Source organism: Columba livia, chromosome 5 (assembly GCF_036013475.1).
Source record: "Columba livia isolate bColLiv1 breed racing homer chromosome 5, bColLiv1.pat.W.v2, whole genome shotgun sequence".
Taxonomy (NCBI): Eukaryota; Metazoa; Chordata; class Aves; order Columbiformes; family Columbidae; genus Columba; species Columba livia.
Window position 1 is genome coordinate 26,621,278 of NC_088606.1, and position 25,999 is coordinate 26,647,276.

General features: G+C 46.7%; 3 protein-coding genes and 1 long non-coding RNA gene across 9 annotated transcripts in view; 2 read left to right on the forward strand and 2 right to left on the reverse strand.

Annotated features, from left to right (window-relative positions):
* Positions 1-5,037, reverse strand: part of TTC6 (tetratricopeptide repeat domain 6) — a 66,458-nt gene extending 61,421 nt beyond the window's left edge. For 5 of the 6 annotated variants that reach the window (XM_065064005.1, XM_065064006.1, XM_065064007.1 and 2 more), the window contains exons 1-2: positions 4,824-5,037; positions 3,224-4,383 (exon numbers count right to left, since the gene is read on the reverse strand). In XM_065064005.1, the coding sequence (XP_064920077.1) occupies positions 3,224-4,039 (816 nt within the window). In that variant the 5' untranslated portion in view covers positions 4,040-4,383; positions 4,824-5,037. Of the gene's footprint in view, positions 1-3,223; positions 4,384-4,749 lie in introns of all 6 variants that reach the window. The other variant, XM_065064004.1, reaches the window with a different exon arrangement.
* On the forward strand, positions 4,165-11,247 carry LOC110358703 (E3 ubiquitin-protein ligase MARCHF11-like). The gene is made up of 4 exons (XM_065065810.1): positions 4,165-4,193; positions 4,717-5,284; positions 6,403-6,564; positions 6,652-11,247. The coding sequence occupies exons 1-3, from the start codon at positions 4,165-4,167 to the stop codon at positions 6,547-6,549; spliced, it is 744 nt and encodes a 247-aa protein (XP_064921882.1). The 3' UTR covers positions 6,550-6,564; positions 6,652-11,247.
* Positions 11,248-15,663: 4,416 nt separating this feature from the next.
* LOC110358702 (uncharacterized) lies at positions 15,664-16,635 on the reverse strand. Its single transcript, XR_002413375.2, has 2 exons — positions 16,430-16,635; positions 15,664-16,230 (listed from the first exon to the last, which is right to left on the reverse strand). It is a non-coding gene; the product is annotated as an uncharacterized LOC110358702 (long non-coding RNA).
* Positions 16,636-16,819: 184 nt separating this feature from the next.
* FOXA1 (forkhead box A1) lies at positions 16,820-22,251 on the forward strand. Its single transcript, XM_005502322.4, has 2 exons — positions 16,820-17,242; positions 19,641-22,251. Exons 1-2 carry the CDS (start codon positions 17,171-17,173, stop codon positions 20,901-20,903), a joined length of 1,335 nt encoding a protein of 444 aa, XP_005502379.2. The 5' UTR covers positions 16,820-17,170; the 3' UTR covers positions 20,904-22,251.
* The last annotated feature ends 3,748 nt before the right edge of the window (positions 22,252-25,999 follow it).

The following is a 25,999-nucleotide window of genomic DNA, read 5'->3' on the forward strand; positions in this document are numbered from 1 at the left end:
TCCAGAAAAAAAAGTTTTTGTGTATACAGGAGCGGCAGTGTCCACCCCTGAAGACTAAACAGCTCCCTTCAGCAAGTGGCAGGAGGAGCCACAGCTTTTGCCATGATTAACCATAGTCAATAACGTGTGCTTCCTGAATTAATAATGTCATAGCAAACTCATGATAAAAAGCACCATGGTCTTGATTTACCTACATTTTAACAGATGCTAAGACTATGAGATGAACATTCCACAAACCACTTGTAAGGAGAAAATAAGAAAACCAACAGGAAGAGCTAGGGTTTTCCCATTTAAAGAAAACTGACTGAAATAAATTCAAGTCTCTTATTCCATTCTATTCAGAATGCACCTTATAGCACCTAGAGGGAAAAAAAAAATAAGTAGTTTCAATAAGACACTAAAGAATACTACTTTATCAGAAAACAACACATGACCTGTTGCATAATTTTCATGTCAGATGAAATATAAAGCACGTGTAGAGCAACTAGGTGGAATACGGCAAAGTTATGAGCAAATACTAGTTTGTATTTGCTTATAAAGGCAAGTCTATCTCTTCCTGAATTTTAACAATAAGTAATCTCCATCAAACCACTACTGAGACAATATTAATGCATTACAGAGAAATCTTCTCAAGACCTTAGTATTGAGATTAGCTGACAAGAGCTAGAGATTTTTTTTTTTAACTAAAGTATATTTTATGCTGGCTTGCTGCTATTACAGTGCACTGTACAGCCTTATTTAATAAAAGCATTCAAATTTGATGGTATTTTACGAGAACAAAAATGGTGATCAGTTATTTACCACTCTCACAAGCTCATCTGAGATATCAAAGAACTGATCTGCTGAAAACAGTTACTAACTAAAGATGAGTTGCAGGCTCATCACCAAAAAAGCTGAACATCAAGCTGAATAGCAAGAAAATGCATTTCTGAAAGGAATATAAACACCCTCCTACAGATACTAAATCCAGCATATAACTTAATATACTTCAGGGGTAGCAACAAGCCTCGAGGCAACAAAATTACTCCAGACATTGGAAATATTATTCTTAGAGTAAACATCCTACTTTTTAACAGAAAATGTGGTAAGATTCATTATTCATAACTGATTTCCCTCAAAGGAAACAGGCCTAAATACTAATGTTCCACTGAGCTAGTATTCCATTCCCCAGATAATGCTCTTCTCAATGCAAGGGGAAAAACAGCGCTCAGCCCCCACAGCAATATCGTGAACTATCAATCCTAACCAGCCATTAATGCAAGATGAAGAATAAAGAGAACATAATTTTTTTGTAATAAATTAAAAACACATTTAATTCTGAAAGCTTGTTTTTGTTTTAGTAGTTCTGTTCTTTTTCTCAGTATTTCTTTTTTATTTAAAAGAATACATCTCTTACTTCATTAGAGAAGGCAAGCCTTGAAGCTCAGTTTAAAGTAAATAAACCATGTATAATAATAATAAAGAATTGCTAGAGTCTTCATCCTATTTATAGGGTCACTCAAGTTCAAAAGACACCTGCTGCAAATGCCTTTGATTAAAAAAAAAAAAAAGCAATCACCAAGGGTGTTATTCATCCCCACTAAGGTCCATATGTCTATACCTAAAAAAAAAATAAAAACATTGAACAACAAATAAGACAAGAAGGTCATCACCAAGTTCAAATTTTCATTTTACTTTGAACCTGATTGATGTAAGCTTTAGAAATAATTAAACATCACAGTACTCCAGTGGACAGATTTTGAAAGACCCCAGAGACCAGTAGCTTCCACTACAAAAAGCAGAAAATCAGTTCTCTTCACTAGGAATTCCTAGAGGGCAAACTCTTAAAATCATACCTAGAACATAGCAATATTTATAAAAGAGTAAGAAAAAAGATGCAATACTGCACGTTACTAATCACTAATAATTATTTTGAATAAGCTGAAAAAGAAATGAGTTTCCAGATCCAGGATCTTCTGTAGCCTTCTTCCCATCTGCCCTGAAGTATTTTTGTATCCAGTTGGCAAATTTCAACCAAAGAGAACAGTCCCAAGTTATTACATTCCTAAAATACAAGTCAAGCAATGAAAAGAGATCACCTCAATGCTGCCACACTGAGGAAAGTGTCTGATTTCAATCCCAATTGAAATACACTAGAAAATACACAGGGAGTGGGAGACACCATGAATGCCTCAACCACACAAACAAATCTCAGAAGAACAGAAGAAAATCAAATCAGAGGATACTAATCTATTGGAAATGCAGTTTCAGACTATTGCTGCTTGTGGACCCAGTTCAGGATTCCTTTTTCTCCTAAGTTTTGTAGTGAATCAAAAGACATTAGGGAATGTAAGTTACTATGCTTACATTCCACGAGAAATATTCGATGATCGTAAAAGGTAACGTTCTGGCAATTGTGGGAAACTGTTCTTTATCATCTCCTAAAACACAGGTTCATATGCTTTTCACCTGTATTCCATACTTCCTTGCAGAGGCAGTTGCTGCTGAAAAGGAGTAGGTCACCTTTCATGGGTCTATTTGTTCCATGGCATCCTTAACAAGCGGCTAGCATGAACACCACCTTGAACAGCCACCTTGAAACCAGAACAAAACTATCGGTATTGCTAAGAGGTGACAAAGAGCCATCTGATAGTAATTTACTAGTCTAGTTAACAAATGAATCAGCAAGCCTTTGGTGAAAACCTCAAAGTTTTCTGAAGCATCTATCTGATGCCTATTATTACTGATATCCCCTCCTGTAATTAACTGAAGGGACTATCTTACAGCTGCTTACACAATCTACATAACTGTGACAACAAAAAAAAATGTCTTGTCAAGACCTCAAACGCTAAATAATAAATAAAAAAGCAATACTTCCAACAATTTCCCAAATGCATTTAATGCATTTTTTCATCAGTTAGACTGGAATATGGCATCTTAAAAAAGAGAGAGTAAGGAAAAAGGTGCATTATTCTACATGCAGTATAATAAAGTAACACCCCAAAAGAGCTTATGTTTTAACATATTTTGATATTGGCTCATTTTCATTTTTAAAGGACATTAAAAAAACTGGAAGAATAAACAGTGAATAATATTCTATGATACATTGGTGTCTTTATCCATTTGTTTTGTCTGGCTTCTGTGTTGTAACACATCGTAGGAGCTAGAAAAAAAAAATATACAATTCTTATAAAAGTAATATTTACCCAAGAGAAAAATATTGCTCTTGTTCTGGTTCACCTACTTCCATTTTTATATTGTAGTTCTGGCCAAGAACACCCTCCAGGAGTGCTTTGATCGTCTGGTCTGAGGGAGATGGAGAAGCAGACCGCAGGGAAGCAATTATTTCATCAACAGACCTTGCAACCACTTTCATAGGCAATGCTGGTGTGGAAGTAGGCTCTTCAGGTTTGCTCTGCTGGAAGTTCTTGTATATTTTTGGAGTGTCTGGTCCAGTCACATCTCTTGCCTCTTCCAACCGTTCTCGAGCAGACCTCACACTTGGCTGCTTGCTTCCTTGTCTCAGCACTCTTCCTGAATCAAAGTCTAAATCTTGTTGATTTGCTTTTGAAATCACTCTACTTCTCTTCTTACAGCTTTCCGCAGTTATTCTTCCCTTTCTTGAAATGTTTTTACTTGTATTTGTATCAGTACCTGTACAGCTAAATACACCACCATCTTTAATCGCGGTATCTGTTTCTTCAGTTTTGTCTTTTTTTAAATTCTGGGGATCCATCTGTAGCATATGCACTGTATCCTGTACTTTAGTAACACCTTTTGTGGTTTCTAATGAGATAGGGGAGCTATTAACATGAAAATTAGACCTGCAGTAACTTGGCTTGTGAGGATGTGCTGGGTGCTTGACCATTACAATTTTTTTAGTGGTACCTGCAAATGAGGCAATTACCGGCAGTTTTACAATTGTTCTTTCATTACTACAAGTGGCATTTTCTCTGTGAACTTTTTCAGAGCCACTTCTCCCATTTTTGTCAGCACTGTCTTCTTCTACAGATTTATTTCTTTGAGTCATCACCCTGAGATCAGGAGTTTGTTTTTTCATGTCTCTTACTTCAGAAGATACCCTCACTTTCTGTGAACTTCAGAACACCCAATGAATTAATTAGGAATATTTTTATTTATATTCATGACAGGCTTATGTGGACTCTTTGACCTCTGGAGAGGATAATGTTCTTAACTGATGTGATTGATCTGGTGTTAAATCTTCCAATAAGGGCTAAATGCTCACGTTTCTAGGAGCAGCAACTATTGCTTGTTTGAGCTTCAGACTATCCCACTGAGATTCCCTGCATATAGTCTCACGTTCCTTAATCATACTCAGCTCTTCCACAGAATTCAGTCCAAAGTAGCCGTGTTCTGTAGCACTTTTCTCCTACTGTATGCAGCCTGTAAATTCAAACAGAAATTAGGCTTTTGTCTTTTATATCCCAACGCAGAACCCAGTCTTACTTCATTTTGCTAAAGGCCCCATTGATTTTAACAAGGCTGTTCTGAATGTGTATAATTAAGCACCAGAAATGGCTATTAGCATTTTACCCGAGGAAAAAACTGAATCATTTCTATTTTTGGGAGCATTAATTGGAAGTCGAACAGAAGCTCCCAAAAGAGAAAAAACTGAGAAAGGATAAAGCTCAACGCTTTCTCAAAGTAAGCACAAAAAACTTTCCCCCTGGAAACACTACTGACCTCGAGCCCCTAAAAGCCCCACTTCTCCTCAAGGAGTAAAGGGCCTCCCTCCCCTCAGAAAAGTACCTCGCAGCCTAACAGGCCGCAGCCAGGCCGCCGGCAGGAGCGGCAGGACACGGGGAAGCACCCACGACACGCACCGGCACAGGACCCACGCAGGGCAGCTCGCGTGCCCCCGCACGGCGCTGGCGGCCTCGAGGGCGAAGACACGCCGGGCCCGCAGTCCCAGGAGGAGCCGCCGCGGCCGCCGCTCCCTGTTGAGCCGGCGGGCAGGGGAAGGACGCGCTCCGTAACCAAGCAACGAGGGTGCCGCGGGTGGGAGAGAGGGCAGCGCCCGCTGCCACCCCTGGTGAGCGCACCCTGCCGGCGGGGAGGGCTCGGCCGGCGCCACGCCGCGACCCTCCAGCGCGTCCCACGCCGGCGGCAACGCCCGGGCGCAGGCGACACGCGTGACTGCCCCACCGTCCCCACATCCCTCCCCGTGGGAGACGGAGAAGTGACGTCTTTTACATGTCGGGCATCGGTGGCAATTTGTCCCCTTGGTGAGGTTGTATCTGAAGGTCTGCGAGTTTTAGCGTCATCTGGAGACGTCGTTATAAAGGTCCAAGCTGAGCCACGGATCTCTGAAGGGCGTGGTGTGGGCGAGGGTGTCTGTACCGTGGTAGCCTTGTTTCTCTTCTGTGTATGGCAGCCCTTGTTCTGCTATCAGTCACGGGCTCTTTAAAATTTTGCTCTAAAACCCAAATGTAGGAATGGCGTTGTTGGGAATTAGTGTGCATGCAGAGCAGTCGCCTCCTAAATGCAGTTAGGGATGCATTTTTCCTATCAAACTAATTTTCTTAAGCCAGTTTGGAGATGAAAGCCCAACCCAACCGAAAGTGTTTGACTCGTTTATCATCATCAATAAAGTTTATGTCATTGGGATTTAATTTACAATACTGAGGATTGCCTGCAACAGGACACACTCCATCTCAGACTCCATAATTAACTAGCTTTGCAGTATTAACATGAGCAAAATTCTGAAACAAGTTTTCGGAGATAAATCCTGACTCCATGTCTTACAGTTTTACTAGCATGTCCTTCAAAGAGCAGAGGTATCAAATATATTTATTTTTGACCGCTGTCTGATGAAAAGCAAAAAGAGTTCCTGCATATAATCTGAGCTCAAGGCACTAGAATTTCCAACTGCTGCAACAGCTCACTGAATTATATTTGTGATCCACTTATGTCTCTTCTAGTGAGTAAAAATAAAGTCACTTTTTTTTTCTGCCTTAGTTTGGGTTCCCAAACACCAGTGTGAATACGAGGAACTGTAGGGACTAATCGCATATGTTGGATTCAAATATGTCGCTCAACTGATTGAAAGGCTCCACTGATCTAACAGGCAAATGTCTTCTATTGTCTTCTTTCTTTGTAGCTTTCAGCTACAGCTTTATAGCCTTTTTTTTTTTTTTTTTTCCTTTCCTATCTAGTTGTATTCCTGGAGTTCAAGGGAGTAACCAGTGTATTTCTTGAAAACAGTGCCTCTTACACTGGGTTAGCTGGCCCACTTTTAGCTTGCTAATGCAACTAAAAACTTATTGAAGATTAAAAACTGATTAGCCAATCACATTACACACCAATTAAGAGCAGGTTTTCTTCTTCTGATAAAGCCCTGTAACACACCCTAGGAAGCTTATCTGTTTGGTATCTAATTCTATTTCCTCCTTTCTCTAGCAGGAGTCCCAGCATAGCTGGAGGAGCAGAAGGTGGAATATGAAGTTGTTGATCTGTGTTGAAGGATTCCCATCAGCTGTCCAGGCCATTGAAGCAGTTCAGAACAGGAAAGAAGTGTTCGATTGCCTCATTGAAGATGAATCCTGTTAGCAGTCTGATGCCATTGTAAGCCTAGAGAACAGATCCATTCCAAACTAAACAGTAAGTAAAGCCTCAAGAATTTCATTTACCTGGAACAGTTTGTCTCTGCAGGAGTCACAGTGGGATGTGGAAGAAAAGAACCTGCATGTGAAGAGGTATGTGTATCAGGAAGTTCCAGTAAGAAGCAGCTGAATGGCAAGAAGTATTTGCACTAAAAAAATCTTGGGAAGAAGGAAAAGTCCTTACACATGGGTTTCCTCTTTAGGTTAATAGTTGTGGTAAAATGCAAAATTAGTATGCTGTGTTATCTTACTGTATCTGCTGTCTGCCAGGTCTGCTTGTAGCAAACCAGGGCCTTGTTCCTGGAGAACATAGTTAGGTTGTAAGAAAGGTTCAAACCCTGGTTCATAAACGTTTCTAGTTTTACAGCATTAAGACTCTAGGTCTTGCAAGCCGAGGGAATAAGCACCCAGTGTGAGCTGTTGTCAAGTTAAATCACAAATGCTATATTTTTTCCCTACTAACACACACATATTGCTAAGTAGTCATTCCAGAATTGAATGTTGCCCAAATATCCTCTAGATTCTCAACTTGAGCTTCAGAGGTGACATCTGCAGAGATTCTTTGATTCTCTGATACACATGAAAACAGGGAAAGCTTTTTTCCCTTTCCCCAGGTATTATTAGTATGTGCTCTTCTCTTAATGATCACAGTGATGCTTGAAGCCTGGAGGTGTTTTTTTTATTAACATTAAGTATTTAGTTAAACAGGTTAAGCCTCATCTCTGTAGCTTGCAAAGTCCAAAATTTAATCAGTAGATGAATCCTTATACTTAGCAAATGGATCTAGATTTGGAAAACCTTGTGCAAGTTCAGTCCCTGGGTACACATTATTATTTTTCTTAATTAGCCTCACCAGATCCCTAAGCTTTCTAGTATCACATGAGTTTTTTTCATCTAAGTTATTAGTCTGCTAATGTTACAAGGAAGGGCTTTTTTTTTTTTTTCTTTTTAGAAAGAAAAGCAATCATTAAAAAATGTTCAGTTGATTGGAGAAAGTCTGAAAACAGTTTCTTTTCTCCTAAATTAGCTGAGTCCACACCATGTAGGAAATCTTAGCACCAGTGCACATCATTGCTACAATCCAAGTTCATGCTGGACTGAGGCTGAGATGCACATGGGGCCCACAGGCTTTGGGAGGAAACCAGAGCACATCCAGGAGGAGCTGATGACACCCTCAAATAGTCACCTTCATCTAGGCAATCAGAAATCAGGACAGCATGGTGCATATGAAATATATACAGCCTGGTATGAGCTCTCCAGAAAATGACAGAGTTATTGGGAAGATAAATAACAATTACTTAAAGGAAAGAAATGAGGCAAAAGCATAAATACTTTGCTAGCTCTTATACGGCTTGCATCTAGTTTGTCACTAGACACTAAGCCACGCCTTGGCATCCTTTTCCAGCTGGCTGTGAATCTCTGTTCGCACGGAACAGTCCAAAGGCCCACCAGCCCTGCTGAGAGATGCTGCTCTCTACCTTTTGGCGTGCTACAGCCAAAGCACCAGTCTAGTCTGCCTCAAAATGGCAGAACATTTGCTCAAAGCTATTCACTAATGCTGTAGTTCTATCAAGGATAACAGCATGTTTACAAATAGGGTTTCACCATGACACCCAGGTAGCATTGTCCCATTTTACAGACTGGGAGCTAGAATGAAAAGAGTTTGAATGACTTTCCAAATTCCCCTAGTAGAACCAGTGGCAGATTCGTAACTGAGTCTGTGCTTCTGACTGTAAGTAAGTAGAAAATCAGAGGTATGTATCCTCAGGCTACTGGTTACTGTTTGCTCTCTCAGGGCATCAACATCTTTGTTTTAATATTTCTGAAACTTAAATATATGTAAAATGGCTGTAAATACTCAGGGAAAATAAATTAATTTTAAGCTGAAATACTGAACTGTGAAGTGTGGCCACTGGGAATACAGCACACAAACTTCTCTGACAGTTACACATTGGGGCAGTAATCTGCGGTAGGAGAGTGGAGTAAACAGGTTGGGGGGAACTAATCTCTTAAATCAGACAGTGTCAATACTGAGAAGCTTTTTGGTTAGTTGCAAGGATTTGATCCAGCTGAGCTAAAGGAAATACTATTTTTTTTTTTCGGTGATCAATCCGTATTGAATTTTTTGTGCAGTAAGCAGCAATAGAAAGGTTTTGTGGAATTAGTATTATAAATCACACATTCAATCCCTCTGTCGGTGTTGAAAGCATTGTCATTGTTCTAATTGCTATATCCTATCTTTGATCCATAACAAATATGCACGCCCAGCTCTACTAATCTCCATTATGATTGTGAGATATCTGTATTTGCCAGCACTATGCCAGAAGAAATAGTTAAAATTTTTCTTCCTCCTATGATTTTGGGCTTTGTTTTCTTTTTTTTTTTTTTTTCCCACTTGATTGAAACACATTATTTAAATAGTGGCATTTCCTTAAAATTCAACATAAAAATAAATAAAAAGTTGGAAACAAGATGGATTCCTTTTATTTAAAAATAATAATAATAATAATTGCAGTGAGAAAATAATTTGGTTGTTTTAAGTCATTATGAATCCAGATTTACTTTTTAGGATGATATGACTATATTATATATATTATATACTATTTTTATATGTGTGTATATATATATATATTTATAATATATTATATATACTTTCAGATATGTGCCATTATATTATATAGCCCAAGAAAAATTACGTTAGTTACTTCTAGAAGCCCATCACACACAGCCTTTATTATAGGCACAAGGTCAGAGACACTCCTGGCTTTGAAGAAGGCTGTAAGCAATAAATGGAGAAATTACAGCTAAACACCTGCCAAAATCTTTCCTGGGCTCGGCCATTTACTTGCTTTAGTGTAAAAATTTTATCATATTATCTCTGCTCTCCATTGTCTTTCAAGTTAATACAGCAGATTTTTCAGTTAGCTTTTCCAGTCCAACTCTTCTGTTCTCTTAGGACAACAGCTTGGCTGTGGATACATAGATGTAGATACATACGTGTGTGCTTGTAGGTGTCGTAAGTTTTACGTCTGAAGATTCAGGGTTGGGGGACATAGAAATCCCATTCAAACACAAGAAAAATGTTTGCATCTGATCAGTTTCTTCAGCAAAAGGAAATGCCCTGAGAGAGTGAGAAGAGGCGTCTGTAGATGTTGAAGTTCCAGCTGTGTCTAAGGGTAATGTTAGAAAGGATTTAAAGGACTTTTGTCACAGGATGGATGGTGAAGGGAATATTCCTAGATAGTGATCCTGAAAAGAGGAAAAGGATTGTTTGTTCAGTGGTTAATAGGAAAGCCACCCAATCCATCTATGAAATTGTTGGAATGAAAGAGAGGATCTCTCTCTTTTGGAGGGACTGATGGAAAGGTCAGGTGTTGGATTCCCTCCCTATCATTCCACTTTAAATTGCTTCCTAAAAAGGAATAAACCTGAAACCACATGCACTGCAGAAATACTTACGCAGCTGCCTTGTTGGCTGGGGAGGGGTGGAGAAGGAATGAAATAAATCTGATTCTTCCTTGTCTCTCCGGTAGCTGCACAGGGAACTGAGCCCACGTGATGGCAGAAGGGAGGGCATACAGTGAGTTAAGTGACCTTCCTGATGTCATTGTCTTAAATCTGCTCAGCGGGGAGATTCACCCTTAAAATACTTGAAGCAGCAGCAGAAGGTTAGGACAACTGCTGGGTTAGGAACAGCTGCTGCCTCTGAGGAGTTCTAAAATGTTACCAAACCTTCTTCAACTTTCCCATAGGTGCTAATTGACTATTGTTTTTATGGGTCTTGCTTTTGATATTAGGGTGTTACCTGTTGATACTTACATTCTCACATTTCAACGTAAAACTATGGGATGTCTTACACAGGGCCTTTGGGCATCCTTTTCCAGACCAAACATCATTTTTACTGTATATGGGTTACTGTATGTGCCCCTGATGAAGTATGTGTGCTCATGCTGCCATGCATCCCACAATTGCTGGCTGTCCAGGTTAATACAGCTGAAGAAATTGTGCAGCTAATGCAGCCTGAATTCATTTGTGCTCTGGGAACTGCAATCTGGGTAAAGCTGTGGAGCTGCTCCCTGGAGAGGAGTTTAAACAAGCCAGCCTTGATTTTTGTACATTTGATTCTTCAGAGATGAAGCCAGCCAAGAAAGCCTTTTCACAAATGGATACTTGTCTCTCCCAACTGCTATAGAGACAGAGACAGGGAAATGAATAATTATTTACAGGTAAAGAAGAACAGAGCAAACAACTTGAAAATTATGATGCTATGCAGTAAAAGAAAGGTAGTGGTCCTCTGCTCTCCATTGCTCAAAATCCAAGGTACAAACCCAAGTCCACCTTCTGCATAGGAAGGTCAGTTTGCAGAAGAACTGAAGTATTATATTGGCATGGGTATTACAAGCGGTTGATCAACCTTGCATCTCTTGCCCAGTAAGATGTTTGGTTTACAGCAGTAAAACAGATGAAGATGTTTGGTTTACATCAGTAAAACAGATGTTCTCACTGAGAACTCACTGCAGGTTTTGGAGAAGCAAGACTCATGGAGAGTGGAAATACCTTTTTTTCAACCAGTCAACCAGCATATATTGGGTGGTGGGGAGGAAAGGACAGACTTTGGTCCATGAAGTCACTTGGGCAACTTTAATGAAGAAATAATTCTAGGATTCATGCAAAAGTATCTCTCCTACTAAGCTTTGTTTCTTCTCCCAGTTTATATAGATTAATCCCACTCACTGTCTCAGTTTGCTTTCTTGCTTCCTTATACATGTATCGCAAAAAATCTGTGTATGTCTTGAAATACCATTTTTGCAGTTTGGGTGAGTTTGTACGAAGTGGGTGCCATTGATGTATATGTGTTTATCTCTGTGCAGAATCTAATTCCCTCACCTCTGATACTGTTTATTCCATGCCATATCACTGTAGCTAATTTAAAACAAAACAAACAAAACTTTCAAAAATATATGGATTGATTGCACAAGACTTGGCACACTGATTGAAATAAACAACAGAAGCATTTCCATTTATGCTTCAGTAAATCATAACATAAATAAACACTGAATAGTTGAAACAAATACCTACATGGCTGCTCTTGGATCAAATGAGAAATATCAAGTGCATTCAATTTTATATAAAGTAAGTAAAACACACTTTGTCAATCCCACACTGCAGTGTGGACATCCTGCCAACTGGAGTTCTGCAAATAGCATACGCACATCTAGCGCTACTAACAAAAACAAAGTAATTGTATGCAATGGGTCATGATTTACTCAGTTAAGAATGCCTTTCCTACAGTAAAGAATAAATAAACAAGAAAACAGTAGCTTCCTTACTCTCATCTCTTCAACCATCAGATATTAATTTATTTGGAATTATTCCTTTTGTTATTTGTGCTTCTTTCTCCTTTCACTGATCTGATACATGAGTATCGTTGGGTGGGAGGTAGTATTTTTTACGTCGGGAGTCTTGCTCAAGTCACCACATGTTAAATGATGCCAATAAAATATAAAATAAAATAAAATAATAAAATCCGGCAACGGAAAATCGCTAATGCAATGAGCCACACAACGTCTCCGGAACCTCCTACAGCGCCCGTGAGTGATCCGTGAGAGCCCGGCAGGACCGGCACCCCCCGGGAGGGCAAGCCTGGGACTCCGGAGGCGCAACTGGCCGCTGCCCTCCTGCTGGCAGCAAAGCGGCACCTGCCCGGCGGCCTGGCCGCTCTCGAGCCCCCTGCGCCCGGCGGGGGCGGCTGAAAGGGCGTAAAACCTGCTGCCCAGACGCAGGCAGCGGGGAGGCAAGGCCCGGCGGGGTGAAGGGTGCGTTCCCCCGGCCCACCATGCCGGGGACGAGGCAGCAGGAGGGCAAGTGTAGTCTGCCCGGGAGGATTCAGACCACGGATCTTGAGGAGGAGGAGGAGGTGCAGCAAGAAAACAGGGTGCCCCCTCCTACCTCGGGTCGTTCAGAAGAAGGGAGTTGCTTGGTCTTCACGGTCGGAGATAAGAAAACGTCACGCAGAAAAGGTTCTAAAGCAAGTGTTGACCCCACGCAGTGCCCTCACCTGCCCAGGCTCTGCTCCTGAACGAGAGGAAGGTAAACGCCACCTTATTGCACCGCACCAGCAGGAGAACTCCGGGGACCGGGGCGGCAGGAGCGACCGCCACGCCGTGGGTTGCTCCGGGCAGCGGGAGCCCGGACGGGTCGAGCGGGAGCCCCGCCGGTTCTTGTTGAGTGCTCAACGGCAGGAGCACAGACACAGGGCTGCTCTGCTGTGTGAGGGCGGGAAAAAAGCCCCCCGTCTCGACGGGGTCCCTCCGGAGTGAGGGGCGCTCCCGGCAGTCACCGACCCCTGCTCCGGGAGCGCCCCAGGACCGCTCGGGCTCCCACGCCGTCCAGAGGACCCGGCTACCCGGACACAATTACTGTTTGTCCGCTTGGGTGGGAGACAATTCCGTGTTGGAAACAGATGAGAAGAGGGATTTCCCACTGTTGGGAAGGATGGATGAGTAAGGACAAGGGTAGGATGTGAGAGGCTCAGGGATCCCACGGCGTTTGAGGCGATCCGCAGCGCAGGTTTGGGCCTCACTGGAAAGCCGGGTACCAGCGACCCTCGGCAGGAGACAAATCCGCGGAAAATAAAATAACGCTGTACACTGAGGAACAGGGAATGCATCCCGATGCGGAGCTCACTTCGCAGCTCCTTCCCGAGCTAGACCTCTGCCTCGCATAACTATTGCCGAGAGATTCCCGGCCAGGAGATGATGACGTTTAGGTAAAATAAAATAGTATCCTGCAAGTTAAACCGAAAGGGTGACCGGCAGGTGCTGCACCTATCGCGAAAATTCGCTCCTAGGCTGGAGCGAACTAAAAGACCTCTCCGAAGTTAAAATTAAAGCCTCCCCCTGATTCCTACTGCCGCCCTCGCCACGCGTGGGGCAGTACCTGCGGGCGGCGCTCCCGAGCAGCGCTGGGCAAGGGGGGCCAACGGGCTCCCGGGCCTTGGCGGCTTCCCGCGTGGGCAGCGCCGCATCGGTGCCGGCTCCGGTCCCCGCAGCGGAGCCGGATTCCCCTTTTCACGGGCGAGTCCCCTCGGCCCGGCCTGACAGCCGAGACCCCGAAGCGGTGCGCTTCCTAAAGGTAGCCGCTTGCTGAGTGCTCTCCGCCAGTAACATGGGCTCCTGTGGACGTCCTCCCCTCGCTGCGCACACACACACCCTCTAACCACACACATACTTTCCTCTTTTAGGTCAGTTATTATGAGACCTGCGCCCTTTTAGGTGGGGAAAATACAGCCCACCTCAGCCTGCGCTTTTTTTTTCCAGCATGCACAAACAGCTCCTCCTGGAAAAAAAATAATAATAATAATTAAAAGCCGGTGTAGGGCTTGATCGGAAACTGTCAGTACTCTCGCCAGAGCTGGGTAAAGATTCTGTGTAAGTCGGGCCAGGGCTACCGTCCTGAAGTCTAGCAGACGCATAGACAGCTAAGCGCCTCTGGAGAGCTACAGCTTGCTCCTCCTCATGCTTTGTCCTAAGACAGTTCTCCCCTTCTCACTGGGCCAGCTGCAAAGGGTACGAACAAATTTTGTTGGACTTTCGGATCATTCAACATATAGTTTCGCAAAGGCTCAAGTGCAGGGAAAGGGCAACTACCGAAATACCATATTTTTCCTGTGGCCGTGGGCAGAGCTGTCATGACCCTCTTCTTCCCACACGGAAGGGTTTTCTCCACAAGGGTTGCAACACGCCAACCGGAGCTGGAGATAATTTTCAGCAGCGGCTGACTCTGCCTCGGGCTTGCTGATTTGTACACCAAACCCAAACGCTCTCTAAGAAGATTACGGGCAGAAGCCGGTTTGTGCTCTCACCTCGGGGAACAGCCCTCAGAGGGCGCTGAGCCCGGAGCCGCAGCTGGACAACAGGAGGCGCTGCGACTTTGCACAACCCCTGGCCTCTCCTCGCTCCCAGCCCGGCGCGGAGCGGCCCGGCCGGCGGGCACCCTGGCGGGGGCGTCTCGGGGGGCCGGCCGGTGCGGAGAACGACTTTGCCAGGCGCCACGTCTGCTCGGCCTGACGAAACGTCTCCGCGATTCGTAGCAGCATCCGAGGAGCGTGGCAGGCTTCGTGCCTGAACTTTCTTTCGAGGTACCGAGTGAGCCTTGAGTGGGCTGCCCGGCGTCCCGGCGTGTGTTGCTCCCGCCGGGTTGGGCTCCGGGAACCGGGGAAGCACCGCCCCGAGGTCACCCAGCAGGTAGGCGCCGCCAGTGGGGTCGTTGGGACCTCTGCCTCCCCCCATAGCCTCGCCGCATGCAGCTGCACTACCGGCGGAGGGGGGGTGGTCTAAACAGACGTTAGGTACTGAAATGAACAAACCACCGCCTAAGAGTCTCTGTTTCCAGATGTATAGACCGCTTCCATGAGGGAAACAGGGAGCGTGAATACAGAAAGACCACAATTTTAATGTATTTTATACGTTTTCACTGGGTTTTGTTCCAATTTGCACAGGTGTAGTTTGACCATTTGAAAAAGTAGAGTTTAATCCAATGCTTTTATCTATTTTATTTCCTTCAAGACACATTTTCATCCCTTGTTCTCCTCTGCTGATTCCAGAGTTTTGTTTGTCTCGAGGATTTGACTTAATTCTGTTGCCAGATTTAAAGAAAGAAGGACGAGGAAGGAAAGAATAAAGAAAGGGATAACAGAAAACGCATTTAGAGGACAAGTTAAAACATATTTGTCGAGGTGGAGATATGCTATATCTCGTTATTTGAATCCTGGGTCTCTGTATAAGAAGATTTAAAATCGAGTTAGTGAGAGTGACGTTTTCGCCGTTCACTCGAGGACAAATCACTGTGGAAGCAACAGTGATCCTGCTCGACGATAAACATGCCAGGCAGAAATTCAGACCCAGATGTGTATTTTAGTTTGTGTGGGATGATACACAAGCCTTTTTCAAAATCCCCCAAAATTTTATTTCCCCTTGGAATCCCCCTTCCCCGTAAAGTTATTTGGGGTTGGACGGGGGGGGTTGCTTGAGTGGTTGTGAGTGGGTTTTTTGATTTTGCCTTTTTTTTTTTTTTTTTTTTTACTATCAGGCGATAAAAATTGTAGTAGCTAGGTAGGAACAAACTCATAAAGGAGGATAGGGCTGAGAAACCCAAGAAAAGTCTGTGATCGTGACATAAACTCAAAGAGCTGGACAGGGCAAGAGCAGAAAATGCTCGATCCGTCTGCAAAGATTGAGACATTCTCTCCATAATAATAAAGAGTGTTGTTCAATGTCAATGTTTTATTGGTGTTGCCTCTTTTTACCTTTTACCAGCCTTTGTAGGTTCCTCCTCCCCTGTTCTTTGAGAGAAATCAGGTCAATGAGCAAGAAGTTGGTAACGAGATACCCGCTACTTATTATTGCTGCTTCGGAGTGCCTGGCATCAGAGACGGCTTCCAAATGAGCCTTCTGGGCTGGAGGCTTTCCACAGTAAAGACATAAAATGGTTCCAGTGACTCACCTGATGTTTGCCAAGTAGAGGTTAACATCGGTGGATCCGCATTCAAGCCTCTGTCCGCATTTATCTGGTGCCTGTAGTGTTATGTCTCAAGGCGGTGACTCACATGGTTTCTAAACGTAAAGCACTAGAAAAGAAATATCATCATCACCATCTACATAGGACGGCAGCCCCCATGTTCAGCCCAACGGGAAAGCGGAAGGCTTTGGGAAGCGCGGAGCCGAGCCCTCGTGCTCGCAGCCCAGAGCATCTAATCCCGGTCCCCCACCCGCCGCCCCGGTGCCGGGGGGGCTCCTCGGTAGGGGCTGGGGGCGCCGCGGATGTACCTGCGCGGTAACCAGCTTTGAAGTGAAGGGCGGGAGCGGGGAGTCCTCGTGGGCTGCAGGACTCGGGACTTTGGAGCACGTCCTGGCCATCAGGTTAAAGGCGCATCTACCGGACTTTAGTAAATATTGCCCCTAATCTCAGGGGTTTAAGGCTGGATGGCCTTTTGCATTCTCTTCAAACAGAGTGGGCTGCCCTTCCCTTATCTACCTCATTTCATTTCCACCGATCCCTCCTAGCATTTGTCCTGTCCATCTGAATGGGTGGGTTCCTCCCCCCGCTTTTCTACTCTCTCCCCCTCTCCCACCTCTGTCTCTCCTTCTTTCCCCATAAGCTTAAACCAATTACGCCGCTTTGCAAATAAAGTGCCGCCCCGGGGGGAGTTGCAGGCGAGGGGAACTGCCTTGTTTGCAGGTGCATCTCCAGCTTTGTAGGTGCGAACGTCTTTGTGCAACGGACAAATGGGGAGAGGAGGAGGAGGAGGTGGGTACTTCTGCGACGTAAGATCCACATCAGCTCAACTCCACTCACATCCCAGCCGGCACTTCCTCACTTTCTCAACTGTCTCGCCCCACACCTCTCCCTGCCTGCTTTTTGGCTGGTTATAGAGGAGAATTCAGCACCCCCCCGCCCCTTCTGAGAGCTGGCTTCCTGCTAGGTCGGGCTTTCGGGCTCTTTTCCTGCTGTCCGTCGCTCGCTTGCAAAGAGGGCTGGATGGTTACACCGGGCAGGTTGGCTCCATAATGTTAGGGACTGTGAAAATGGAAGGGCATGAAACCAGCGACTGGAACAGCTACTACGCCGACACTCAGGAGGTGAGTAAATCCCAGGGTCCTGCTCCGCTGCTGCCCCTCTGCAAGGGGGTGGGGGGGACGAGACGGGGGGAGGGCTGAGGATCTGGAGGGGAGCAGCAATCGGAGGAATCGGTTTGCACTCCAGATCCTGCCAGCGCAAACGTGCCTCCTGCTTCTCTCCGGCGCTGAAGCTGGTCAGGCTTCCCCGAGGAAAACAAGGCTTCCGAGAGCCCCGGGAGGCATTTGAGGGAGACCCGGGGCGGCTGCGGGCCCGCTGGGAGGGTCGGGGGTCCGGAGGCAGCCCTTGATCTCATCTAAAAAGGCATAATCTGCGTTTGTGGCGCGCATAAAAGCGCCCCGTAAACTCTTGGCTCGGGGCAGAGGACTCGCCGCGCTGCCGGCCCCCGGCTCCTTCCCGGCAGATGGCAGGGGGCGAGGGAGCCGGTCTCTAGAGCGTCCCGGGGCGGGGGCAGCGCTTTCTCCGAGCTCCTCGGCGAGGCCGCCGGCCCCTCCACTCGCCGTCTACAGGGGCCTCACCTGTTAAGGCCGGGTGAAAAGAAAGGAGGGCGCCGGAAAATCGCCGTTTGTTCGTACTTTGCAAGACCGGTTGCCTGCGGCGTGCGCTGCCGCAGCGGGCCGGCGGGCGGCGCTGCCGAGAGTGGCCCCGGGAGCCAGCCCGGGAGGGGGGCCCGGCCTCGACCCCCGGCCCCAGTCCGGCCCGGACCGTGGCGCCCCTGAAGGAGAGTCCGCCCCCCGAGCCTGTTTGAGAAGACGGTGCAAAGTAAGGGGGACAACTCAAGAGCCAGCAACTAGGACAGAGAAGAGGGCCACGGAAGCGCCCGGAGCCCTCTCCATGGCGCGCCTCGGCCCTGCCGGGGCCCGGGGTTCGCGCTGTGCCGCTGCGGCTCTGCCCGGGGTTTCCCAGGAGAAGGCAGCGCCTTGCAGAACCGCCAGCTGCCCCTCGGATTCCCGCCCGGGAACGAGACGTTTTAAGGAAGTGTGGTAGCGAGGCGGTCACCTAGGTGTGCGCACCCGGGCATTGCATCAGCGCACCCGGACACAGGGCTCCACAGTCCCCACGCCTTGTCCCTGCACCCCGGAGCTGGCACACAGCGCCCATAAGGCCACGCGGGCACAGGCAGATAGATACGTGTCACCCTACTGGCACCTTATTTAACAGAGGAAAGTCAGCTAAGGGCAAATAAGGGTCATCCTAATTATGTGCCGTTTCCAGACACATTGATCCTCGCCAGACTCATTATCCACAAATATAAAGTTAAGCGACCTTCGCTTTTGCCATTTTTTAACTTCAATCTCTTATCTTCTCCTGCTATTTAATATTAATCACTGCAGGGTGGGAAACCCATCCACCTTCTATCATCTCGAATAGTTTAATATGATCCTCTAAAATAAAAGCACATTTATAAGCTCGTGGAATTTGTAGTGAACAGTAGTGAATTTTATACATTTAACCGCCGCCTAAACAGCTTTTTCTTAGCCGTATTGCCTTTGTTCGAAGTAAACTGAGAATATCTTTCTCCCTGCTGTTAAATTAGATGCCATACTGGAAAGCACAATTTCAGGCTCTCCTGCCTTTTTTTAAGAGTTGTGTTATGTGGTAGGGTGCTACAATTTTTGCACATCTGGCAATTGTAGAAAACCTCAAGCAGGGAAAGTTCAGGCTTTTCGTACTTTGGGAAAGTTATAAGTATTTTTTGTTTTGTTTTACTTAAAGACTTTATGACTGAAATGCAGACAAGGCATAAGCTTTCCACAGATAAAACGCGTGGACGTGAGCTGTCGTTTTGTTGTTTTGTTTTGTTTTGTTTTGTTTTCTGAGAAGACGTTATCGTATCTTGTGTAGGAATAAAAATGTAAAACGGCGCAAGGTGAGAGAGATGCGTGAGATTCTAAGAAAGTGCAGGCAGACAGTTTACACCCGTGAATTTCAGTAATCTGAAGAGTTTAAATATTCAGGTGACGAGACGAGACACAAGATCAGCTAAAAGGCCGGAATACTTGTGAGGAAACCTCCTCCCAGAGCAGATAAAGCCCGCAGCCCGGCTCTGAGGGAGTGCATAGCTGCTCCGGGGAGGCCATCAATCCGTGCGCCCCGGTGTTCCCGGCACAGCCCTCGCCAGCCGCGCCAAGCCGGTAAAACGGGAGCGCGTCGGGACCGAGCAGCCCACCTCCATCGCTATTTATAAACACATGTAAATATGAATTAGACCTTTTCATGGCCTCAACGGCTTTTCTGTGCAGCTTTGACAAAGCACTCTCCCGGGTGTCAGGGAAGCGGACAGTGTCTCGCGGTAGGACGTTTGCACGGCTCGCAGGGCAGACAGGATGGGTGGATCCGGCTCCGTCGGGGTCCTGCTTGCCCATGTCTCCCCCCACTAACCCTGTCTCTCTGCCCTAGGCCTATTCCTCGGTGCCCGTGAGCAACATGAACTCGGGGCTGGGCTCCATGAACACCATGAACACCTACATGACCATGAACACCATGACTACGAGTGGCAACATGACCTCCAGCTCCTTCAACATGTCCTACGCCAACACAGGGCTGGGGGCCGGGCTTAGTCCCGGTGCCGTGGCCGGCATGCCAGCGGGATCAGCGGGGCCTGTGAATGGCATGCCAGCTGGTGTGGCAGCCATGGGCACGGCACTGAGCCCCAGTGGCATTAATGCCATGTCAGCCCAGCCAGGCTCCATGAATGGGCTGAGCCCCTATGGCAGCATGAACCCCTGCATGAGCCCTATGGCCTACACCCAGTCTAACCTCGGCAGAACGCGGGATGCCAAGACCTTCAAGCGGAGTTACCCCCATGCCAAGCCGCCCTACTCCTACATCTCCCTCATCACCATGGCTATCCAGCAGGCACCCAGCAAGATGCTCACGCTGAGTGAGATCTACCAGTGGATCATGGACCTTTTTCCCTACTACCGGCAAAACCAGCAGCGCTGGCAGAACAGCATTCGCCACTCACTCTCCTTCAACGACTGCTTCGTCAAGGTGGCCCGCTCCCCTGACAAGCCCGGCAAGGGCTCCTACTGGACCCTGCATCCTGACTCTGGCAACATGTTTGAAAATGGCTGTTACCTCCGCCGGCAAAAGCGGTTCAAGTGTGAGAAGCCAGCAAACAGCAAAGCTCCTCAGGAGGGCAGGAAAGATCAGGCCGGGGCCTCCAGTTCCAGCTCTAACTCCCCCCTGCACAGAAGCCACAATAAAACCGCGCAGCTGGACACTTCCACTTCCCTCTCCAGCTCCAATCCATCCACCAGCCCCCAGTCTATGGACCACAGCGGATCAAGCACGGAGCTAAAGACCTCGGCCTCGGCCGCCTCCTCCACCATCAGCTCTGTCCCCACCTTGGCCTCTGTCCCGCACCCCCCTCACTCCTTAGCCCACGAACCCCAGCTCCACCTCAAGGGTGATCCCCACTATTCCTTCAACCATCCCTTTTCCATCAACAACCTCATGTCCTCCTCGGAGCAGCAGCACAAGCTGGACTTCAAAGCCTACGAGCAGGCGCTGCAATATTCCTCCTACGGGGCCAGTATCCCCAGTGGGCTGCCCCTGGGCAGCGCCTCCATGGCGGGCCGGAGCAGCATCGAGCCCTCGGCCCTAGAGCCCTCCTACTACCAAGGTGTGTATTCCAGACCTGTGTTAAACACGTCCTAGCTCGGCATCCCCTACCGCCGGGGACGAGCCCCTCTCTACCCCCTCTTTCCCTTTCCTGGCTTCTCTTCCCGCTTTCCCTCTCCTTGCGACAAACCGAGGTGTTTCCGCACGCTGCGTGCAAAGGACTGTTACTTTTTAATTGTCTCGCAGCGCGTTGTGTGTTGTTACGATCCACCACGACCTCCTGCAAAGCCGGCCGCGTCCCGCTTGTACATATCCCCTCCCGCCTCCCCGCCCAGCCCTCTTCCCGGAGATCCCCTCTAGCCGTTGCAGGGTGTTACTAAAAAGAAGAAAAAATTGTTGAGCTTGTAAACTACTTGTTTGTGCTTTCCGCCCCCTCGCCTTCCCCCCCTCTGTGCTCTATAATCTCATGTAAGTTTACAGGTATGTGGCAATACTTTAACAATACGGAGATGAAGAAGCGAGTAGACATTTAAGGCTTTTTTTAATTAAAAAGGCTTTGAAGGACAATACTGCTGTGAAGTAGCAAAACACTAAGAGAATCTCTAAGCAACAAGAGGACTATTTACTTTCTCGGATCATCCTTTTGATACTTGCAAAATAAACCTTCGGCTAGTACAACCTGCATACACCCAGATGCTGCGGGACGGATCCTGCACTCCCGAGGGAACCAACTGGAGCTTTGGAGTGCAGGATGCGACCTTTATTTTTTTCCAAGTGTTACCTGTCTTGGGGTGTAAGATAAAGTTACAAGAGGTCACAGCCAGTTGGATTTTTTTTATTTCCTTCCCATCTGTTACTGAAGATTCTCGTTCATCAGGAACTCTCATCAACATGTGGATGACATGCTTATTTAATTTAAGTGCCCCTTCATTGTGTACCAGCTAGTACTGTGTATCTATAACAAGTTTATTTTTCCCCTTCCCTAGGAAGCGTTGACGATTACACCGACACAAGGAAAAGAGGAGAGCTCTTTCTCTCTCCCCTTTTTCCACTTGTTAAATAAATTCCACATTCATTTTTTGTGGCAGTTTAATTTTCGCCACCGTTAGCTTGTTTCATCCAGTGTTAATGCACTTTCCACAGTTTTACACGGTGTTAGCATAGCCAGACGGGTTTTATTATTATTCCTGTTCGCTGTCTCAATGTTCTTAATTTATTGCATGGTTTATATTTTTTTTTCTTTCTTTACAGCTGGAAATTGCTTTAAATGACAGTTTAAAAAATAATTACACGTGAATTTAAGAAATTTTGTTAATTTTATAAATGTGATTGTAATTGAAAAAATATTTTGATTTTAAACGATAACTGAGAATTTAATGCGTGAAGTATGTTTTTGATCATTTGCAGTTAAGGACTTTAAATAAATCAAAAGTTAACAATGAAATACTTCTGCTATTTTATTTCAAAATTTCTGGGACCAGTTAAGGAGGACGGAGCCGTGTACCAGAAAAAAACGTAGCACTAAAGCGTGGATGTAAAGAGGAACGATGTCTATGCCCGAGCTTGTGCAGAGGGCCTGGGGGGCCGGCGTAGCTGCGGGAAGGGGACGCGCCCGCAGCCTCTGTTTGCGGGACTCTGCGATGCCACCGGCTTGTGCGGGTCTGTGTGTGGTAGTGTGGTTTTGTTTCTTTCTTTTTTTTTTTTTTTTTTTTAATTCACGGTGCCGGGTTCTGTTGAGAGAGGGACGAAGAAAGCCACCCGAGGCGGTGTAACCGCCCGGGTGCTTTGCAGCCGGGGTTGCCGGCGCGGCGGCAACCAGAGCTGACGTTTTCCCGCCGGACGGGGAGAGGCCCGAGGGGAGCACCTCTAGCCCTGCTCCGTCTCGCCCCAGGCATCTGGAAAGGACGAGACGAGCTCCCAGCTTTTGTAGTCCCTTCTCGTATCGACTCCGGTATTAACTGAAGCCGCGCTGGTCGCCAGCAAGAGGCATCGTCGCGGGGGGGCGGCTTAAACGTGAACAGTTTTCGCTGTGCTCAGCCCCCTTCGCGCTCGGCCGCCAGATAAAAGAACAATGTAATTCTTATAATTATCACATAATTGCCCCCTGACGGGCTGGGGACAGCGGCGGCAAACTAACTTTAAGGGTCGATTTAGAAAAGACAAGACAAGCCAGCGTCTCCGAAATCTCACCATATTCCTCCAGCGCTACTATCAAGAGGAAAACGGGAGAAAAAGCATATTGGAGAGCCCCTCTGCCGTGGGTTTTGCAGGTGTGACTGGATCGGCCCCTGACAGCCGGGTAGTGGGTGGCTGAGGTGCGGGCATGGAGCTCCCGGCAAGAGGCAGCCGGCGCCGGCGTTGTGCTACGCGGGTGCGCTCGGTCGGGTGGAGATTTACCGCGAATCGCACCCGGGCTGCCGCCTGCGGGTCCTGCGGCGTGAGGCAGCGTGGTTTTGTTCCCGGGACGCCGGGTTTGGGCGAATACCCCATGTGCTGCTCCTTCGCCCTCAATATTTCCTGAACTGGCAAACGCCAACAGATCCCCTGTAGCCAGGGGCAGCTGAGGGTTGCGCGGCACCAAGTCCGGACAGGTGGATCCCATTTAAAGTCCCACTTCTTTCGCCAAAAGGAGTTTCGTGCGAATCGAGACAGGATGAAGCCCTTTTTCAGCAGGACTTCACTTGTCTCCCACAGACTAGTCTACAGAGAATATGCCGCTGCAGAGTGGAGACATTGATTTAATGCCTTGGGCTTGTACACAGAAAATATCAATCGACAGACAGCGATAAGGTAGCAGGTTTCACATATCAGCTGAGGAGCACAGACCGTGTGTAATGGAAATATTCGGGGCGTGGGTAATAAAAGGGTTTAAGCGGACCGACGCGGCTCCAAACCTCTCATAGATAAGGAGCGGAGCCTGTCACGGATATAGCCTGTGCCCCTTCGCCACTCGTCATCAAGATTATATTCCTTTCCTTTCTTCTCACAGGCAAAAGGTGGCTGCAGTGGGCAACGATTCACTGCCATAACAAGGATGCGGTTCATACTAAGAATGCGGGTTCCCACAGCAGAGGGTGCAGCTTTCTGTCCTCAGTTTAAGACTTGGAAGTCTTAAACTTTGAGAAGAGTCCCGTTTTCTGTCCCACTCCTAGCTGCTCTGCTGCTGCTTTAATCCTCTGCCCAAGAAGCCCCTAGCCACAGTGCAAAAATAAACTAAAAGTAGGCTCCATAGGAAAGAGGATGCACCCCCTCCGCCCCCCAGTATCTAGAGGGGAGCTTACGAGCATATTCTTCCAGCCGGACCCCTCGCTCTGTTCTAGGAAGGAAGGAGCTGGCGGGTGTGGGGTGGTTTGCCCGTGTCGGAGATGGTGTCTCAGACTCGCGGCCGGGACACAGGTAAAGCGGGGACCCGCCAGGCTGCAGGCTCCGGCCGCCGCCGCAATTTATAGGGGAACTTCGCCTTTTCCTACACGGCAATTATCTCCAGCCGGCCACGTGCGAGGGAGAAAAACGGTTCATTTAACTTCATTAAATACTAGCGGGGAGTAATTCAGGGCGACAGGGGATCTCTGTAAAGACTTACGCTGAGTTTGGACGGTAAGGAGGCCCTCGGCCTGGGGCCGCGAGCGGGTGTAGGGCGCGTTTGTAGGGCGCGCCGGAGGGGCAGGGGACATCGAGACAGCGCGGCGGGGCCGGCCGGGACTCCGCGAGGCTGGGCAGGGGCAGCCCCCACCGCCGGAGGTACGAGCCGCGGTGGGTCCTACCCTGGCACAGCGGGGCCCTCATCTGTCGCGGCGTCTGGCGGTCCTGCATCCCCCGGCAAGGGGATAGGATAGGGCCCTCGCCTGTGGCACCTCCTGGGAGCACCTGCGTACAGCGCTTTCCCTCTGGAGAAGGGGAGAGTCGATGGAATAAAAACAATTTCAGCGGCCCAAGTCAGGGGGGAGAAATAAAATCACAAGTACCTCCTGGGTTGTTTTCTGGGTGCGAATGGGCAACACTGACACCTACATCGGCAAACAATCGGTTGGTGTTCATTCATTGGAAGGAATTAATTTCAAACGTTCGGGACAGAAAGATGAGAAGAAGTATTTTCCGGACAGTTTTCCTCTCCGAAACTTATTCGTGCCAATAAAATATAAGTAAATCATAAAAGAATGGCACGAGAAAACAATTCAGCGGTTGGCATAACTTCAAAAATTGTTTTGAAATGTTGAGTAGATATTGAATACTTGAATCGTTACTGGTCCGTCAAGACAAACCCGAAAAAAATGAATTCTCTTGCTGTAACACAAAATAGCCTTTAAAAGAGCCATTGACTTGATTTCAATTTTACGGCGATATTGCAGATAAAACACTTGATTGTGATAACAATACACCCTGTATTATTTCTTTTCTGCTATGATAAAAAGCGATCTAGGCATATCTGTGTGAGTATATGTGATTAATCACTCTGAAAAAAAAGTATTTAAAAAACATCAACTCAATAAATATTTACTTTTCGTGTGCATTTTCGTGATAATTTTAATTCGTGAAGAAGCAAATTATCTTCCCATAAAAGAAGGATAGAAAGTTCTCTCGGGAGCCATATAGATGCATATATTGTATATATTAACATACATATAATTAATATGTATTTGTTTCCAGGGGAGACAAGTGGAAATATACGCAACACACAATGACCAGGCAAAACTCACATAGTGAATAGAGAGTGACCGGGGTACGGAATGTACACGTAAGTTCTCGCAAAACTCCCACGCTGCAATATTGTGTTAGGAAATATAGAAGAATTGTTAACAGCTAAAATAAAAAGGCGATTAGTTTGATTATTTAAATGTCAAGGGTGGTGCTGCAAAATGAGACTTTTTTTTTTCTCTCTTAATGCAATCCCAGACTTCTTAGCTGCTACCTAACGCAGAGTAATAACTAAAAAAAAAAAAAAAAATTGTATTTTTTCTGCAATGTACAGTGTCAAAGTCTTTTTCAGCGGGAGAAAATAATTGAGGGAAGAGAAGAGTGGAAAAAGGGAGGCGATAAGAAGAAAATCTGCCTTTGTTCTCTCTGGTTATTTTCTACTAATTATTCTGCCCATTGTGACAAAGTAGCAGTTAAGGATAGATTAGTGTAAATAACCTCGCATTTCACTCCCAAACCCTGCAACTTTCTGGCCCAAGCTGTGCCATGGTGTTTGT